General features: G+C 33.7%; 1 protein-coding gene across 1 annotated transcript; it reads right to left on the reverse strand.

The window, feature by feature from the left end:
- Positions 1-4,158: 4,158 nt before the first annotated feature.
- LOC118749467 lies at positions 4,159-5,218 on the reverse strand. Its single transcript, XM_036484267.1, has 4 exons — positions 5,147-5,218; positions 4,974-5,080; positions 4,723-4,900; positions 4,159-4,660 (listed from the first exon to the last, which is right to left on the reverse strand). The coding sequence occupies exons 1-4, from the start codon at positions 5,154-5,156 to the stop codon at positions 4,368-4,370; spliced, it is 588 nt and encodes a 195-aa protein (XP_036340160.1). The 5' UTR covers positions 5,157-5,218; the 3' UTR covers positions 4,159-4,367.

The following is a 5,218-nucleotide window of genomic DNA, read 5'->3' on the forward strand; positions in this document are numbered from 1 at the left end:
CCAATAATATATAATATAATAATATGTTGTTTACTAAGGGTGTGTGCCAATCGGTAACTTTTTACTCCGTGGTGAGACGGGATGGGGAAATTTACTATGGTGTAGAAACAAATTGATCTTTGCTGTGCCAAATGCAAAGTAAAATTGGGACAATTTTAGTGAAATCGACAGTATTTTATTTTATTTTTTAACAATATCAAACGCGATTAATAATTACACTACTTTTCTTCAACAACGTAAAGAAGCAAACAAATCAAAATGGCTGTAATGGAGAACAGAAAGGTGTTACCAGATGTTAGAAAATTAAATACACTAAAATGAAGGGATGTTCAACAATCTTATATTGTTAAAAAATAAAATAAAATATATGTAATGTGTGAAAAATACACGTGAACATTGCGATCGTATATCTATGAAAATATAAGTGATAGCTGCCCTTTTTATATGAAAATTTGCTAGTGAAAGTGCATACTGGAAAATTTTCTTCAAAATTCGAAATAAAAAGTTTGAAGTTTAGATACAAATTTTTTAAAGTTTGATTAATTTTTGTGAATTTTGTACAAAAGTTTGCAAGATTGATTTATTTGGTTTTTGTTATAGAATGAGCCATATTTTAAACAAAAATAATCGATGATGGTAAATATTTTGAATATTAGTGGGATTCAGGAAAGCGTCGCTAAGTTGTTCCAAATGTCGCATTTGTTGGAAAATTTGCCACCTTGCGGCACAGCTGATTACTTTTGTATGGAAACATTCTTGCGACAAAATAACACCATTGCCATATCATTTGATCTGGTAATCATTTCAAAGTCAAAGTCGCGAAACACATGATTTTTTTTATTGTTTTCGAATACTTCAAGAAAAAGTATATTAGTTAAGTATTTGTCATTGTTATTGTGGCTTATTAACATTTTATTTTTAATATTTTTATTGAGCTTTTGTACCACGATTGTTTATTAGGAAAAATTGAAAAAGCAACACAGTCTAAGCGGTAGAAGTTAAAGCGCTATTTCGGAGATCACCACATCTCCTCATCAGACTTCTTTTCCCTGCTGAATTCTAGAAAAAAGAAGTCTGCTGAGGAGATGTGGTGATCTCCGAAATAGCTGCTATAACTTCTACCGCTTGGGCTTTGTTGCTTTTTCAATTTTTCCTAATAAACAATCGTGGTACAAAAGCTCAATAAAAATATTAAAAATAATATATTAGTTAAGGTTACTTGGAAATATAATTGTAAAGACTTTTCGGTTACACTTAAGCGTGGCATTTTTTAAGAATGTTATATTTGCGATAGGTCGTTCATACAACTTTGTTCGCAACGTTGCCATTTCGCCTAAAATGCCACTTCGCGACGTTTTATGCATCGCACTATAGTGAAAAAACTAAATTGGGAATACTTCTGTGAGTTACATTTCGGTTGTTCACGCTTGGCTGGTTATCGGGTTATGTGATCATAGAATTAAATTTAACCTCTGTGCATCGTGAGCAACCTGTTATATTGCTTATGAGGTTGTTTTTACACAATTATCTGCTCAATTGTTTTGATTTCAGGATTGATAAAAATGACATGAACTGTATCAAAAATGCCTAATAAAAGCATACAAATTATAGATTTTGAAATAAATGCAGCTATCCAAGAAATAAAATGGTTTGAAGGTATGTTATTGAAAATATGTGCAATATATTTCCCGCAATTATTTCAGTTTTTACTTTTTAAGATACGGTATACTCCGACCAGGACCACGCAGAAATTGATGGAATAGTAGACGCACTACTTGAAGATATAACAACAATTAGCTCATTTAGACGCGGAGATGAACTGTATGTACCGAAATCTATTCATTAGCGAGATAACGTACTCTGTTGTTTTGACGACGGAAGATTTTTACAAATGCTTCGCGTGAACAAAAGCTAATTCGCTCGTCTTATAAATACTATATTTGAAAACGATATTACATTTAAAGGTACAAAGCCGAATTTGCCAGTTCCCGTAGATTTGCAACTCTCAATCGTGCTGTACCGTTTAGGCTGATCGGGAGTAAGTGGTTCAGTACGCAAAATCGCTACAACCTATGGAGTAGGAGATGGTGGTACTCTGGTTGAAATTGCAGAAAGAGTATTTTCAGAAATTTTAAAGAAATTACCGGACTACATCCAGTGGCCTAATGCTGCAGAGAGGCGGCAACTTGTTGTCAATAGGTTCAACGAGTTACCGTATTGTATTGGATACATTGATGGTAGCGAGATCAAGCTGGCCCCGAAACCACACAACTACCATGAGGTATATTTCTCTCGACAACGAATATACTCAACAAAACTGCAGGTTGTGTGTGACTATAAGCTACGCATAATGCATGCCTATGTGGGCAATCTGGGAAGCTTCCATGATTCCAAGGTATTTAAGAAGTCGCATATTGGAAGAAACACTGCTCGTTTATTTGATAATGAAGAATGGATCGCAGGTGATTCAGCATATCAATTGACAAACACTCGATGACGCCAAATCGCAGCAATTCGACTTTAATCGACACAGGTCGACAAGCCGAATTCAACAAAAGACACAGCCAATACCGTGTTAGAGTGGAAAATTGCTTCGGAGTCCTTAAGGAAAAGTTTTGCAGCTTTAAAGAAATGCGAATTAAAATAAAAGACAGTGAAAGTGGAGTATTTTTTAATAATTTGGTACTCTATTGCTGTGTATTGCATAACATTTTATTGGAAGATCGCTGTTCTCCCCAATTTGAAGGTGGTACTGCTCTTCGTGCATCCACGCCCGAGCTAAAAACGCAGGCGCTGTATAGTTTAATATTCGAATAAAATTTGATACTTTGAAATTATACTACAGTGACGAACAAAAGTATTGGCACAGCGAATTTTTGGCAATATATGCAAAGTTTTTTATTATTATTTTTGTTTTAAATATGGTTCATACTCTACCAAAAAACATAAATATCAAATCTCCAATTCTGTGCAAAACTCAAGAAAATTCAATAAATCAGCACACTACTTTACAACTTATTATTCAGATTTTTTAGAGACATTCTAAGAATGCAGTTATATAGCCCATTCGATTCTAGCATAAGAAAGTCCAAGTTTGAAGTTGCTAGAAAATCGCGTTGATTTTTGGCAACTTTTTTTCACGCACGTTCTTCCCTACAATGTATGTTCGACAATTAGTTTTTGTATGGAGAAAATGAGCAACACCTTCCACTAAAAAATTGCCAAAAATCAACGCGATTTTCTAGGAACTAAATCAAATGGGCTAAAAAATCAGAATAAAAAGTTGCATAGTATGCAAATTTATTGAATTTTCTGAGTTTTGCACAAGTTTGGAGATTTGATATTTATGTTTTTTTGGTGGAGTATGAAACTCATTTTTATAAAAACTTATCGCAAATAAATAACAATGAAAATCTTTGCATATAGTGCGAAAAATTCACTGTGCCAATACTTTAGTTTGCCACTAGTATGTGATTTGTAGAAAACTTGGCAACAAATTTTCACCTAAGTTTCAAACTTTTTTCTCAGAAGTGTTAGAATTTTTTTGAGTACACAGTTTTTTAGCCATTGCAATTTTAGTCTTATAATGTGCAAATTTCAAGTGGCTACGAATTACCGTTAATTTTTTAGAATTTTTTTTGTCGCATTGGCTTCCATATAATGAATAAACTCAATTTATTTGTATATGGATGAAAACCGCAACACCTTTGGCGACAAAAATTCTAAAAAATCAACGGTAACTTTCAGTCACTTGAAACTTGCACATTATCAGACTAAAATTTCAGGGGCTAAAAAACTGTGTACTCAAAAAAATTCTAACACTTCCGAGAAAAAAGTTTGAAACTTAGGTTCAAATTTGTTGCACTTTTTTGAAGTTTTCTACAAATTGTTAAACTTGGGTTGATATGGGGTTTGTTAGCGAAAGAACTGTATTTTAATTGAAAATTCTCAAAAATAAACAAATAAACATAAGTTGCACACAATATCACTTCGAAATGGCGTGCTATAGATATGACCGATACTGTATATGTTTGCACTTGTTTGAAAATAAGTACATATTTTTACACATTAGGAGTCGTCACTCCGATCTTGGCACTCGGTAACTGGGTGTTCGTTAATTTTTTCCTATGTATTTGGTTTGTGTAAAATGTAATATCCAAACGAATTACATGGGGAAAAATTACCCAACTCCGAGCCACCGAGTACCAAGCTCGAGTGAGAAGACCACTTTTGTGTTATTGCTTTAACAAAATGGTTTTATTTATTTTTTAAATTCATTTCAATTTCATACCATTTTAATCTTTCATTTTGCTCTAATTCTAGTTTTTTAATCTCGAAATCATTTTCAAGCTTTCGCCTCTCCATTTCTAATTTTTGCTTCTCAACCAGTTTCGTCCATTCAAATTTTTGGATTTCCAATTGTACCTGCTTTTCTCGAAAATTTCTCTACGCTTACCTTTAGATGCAAACGTGGTAGCTGCAGATGAGGTGCTCGGTTCATCACTTGCCGGAAAGCTCTCGTCCTCTAAATCAGTCGCATCGAGTATACTGCAATCGAAAACATCGGTAGACGTGTCCATTACAACAACTTCAATTTCCTTCGATTTCGAAAAAATGTCGAAAAGTTGGTCCAAATGTGGACATTTTTTAAGCACTTTTTCTATACATAAACAAGAAATTTAAAGCTATTGTAATTAAAATCAAAGAACAGAATATGCGTACTTCTAATGGTAGTTAAATTTTCGTCATCCCCCAGTCCAGCGGCGGTAGAGTCGCTCCATCCATCGACGTTTTGCAAGGTGCCTTTTAGGTGGCGAGCTTTGCAATTTAGCATATTCCAAGTCGCATCGATTTTGGTTTCTTCCAACAATTTTTTGTCATACAGTTGGGCGGTTGGTTTCTGCAATTTCAAATATAAAAGTGGAAAAATAAACAAAAAGAAATAGACAACCTAAAGAATCGTACAACCATACCTCGATATTTCTGTGCCCCTGCATATAGCTCAATACCTTCTTCATTTCATCCTCTGTCCATTTTTTCACTTCGTTTTCTCTTTTGCGTTTCCGAACTTCATTTGACGCTGGAATAAAATGAAAATGTACAATTAAAATTGATTTTTATTTCCAACGAAGTATTTTTTACTTACTTGCACTCATTTAGGTTGTGAACTTGTAAACAAAAAACAGCTGTTAATACCAGAGCTACCTACATAAAATTC

This window comes from Rhagoletis pomonella, unplaced genomic scaffold, assembly GCF_013731165.1.
Source record: "Rhagoletis pomonella isolate Grant_MI unplaced genomic scaffold, Rhpom_1.0 Rhpom_scaffold_00017, whole genome shotgun sequence".
NCBI classification, from domain to species: domain Eukaryota; kingdom Metazoa; phylum Arthropoda; class Insecta; order Diptera; family Tephritidae; genus Rhagoletis; species Rhagoletis pomonella.

Coding starts and splice junctions, on each gene's coding strand:
- LOC118749467 (XM_036484267.1), bottom strand. Junction 4,901..4,973: donor AGGGGCACAGAAATATCGAG/GTATGGTTGTAC, acceptor TTGAAATTGCAG/AAACCAACCGCCCAACTGTA. Junction 4,661..4,722: donor AAATTTAACTACCATTAGAA/GTACGCATATTC, acceptor GTTTATGTATAG/AAAAAGTGCTTAAAAAATGT.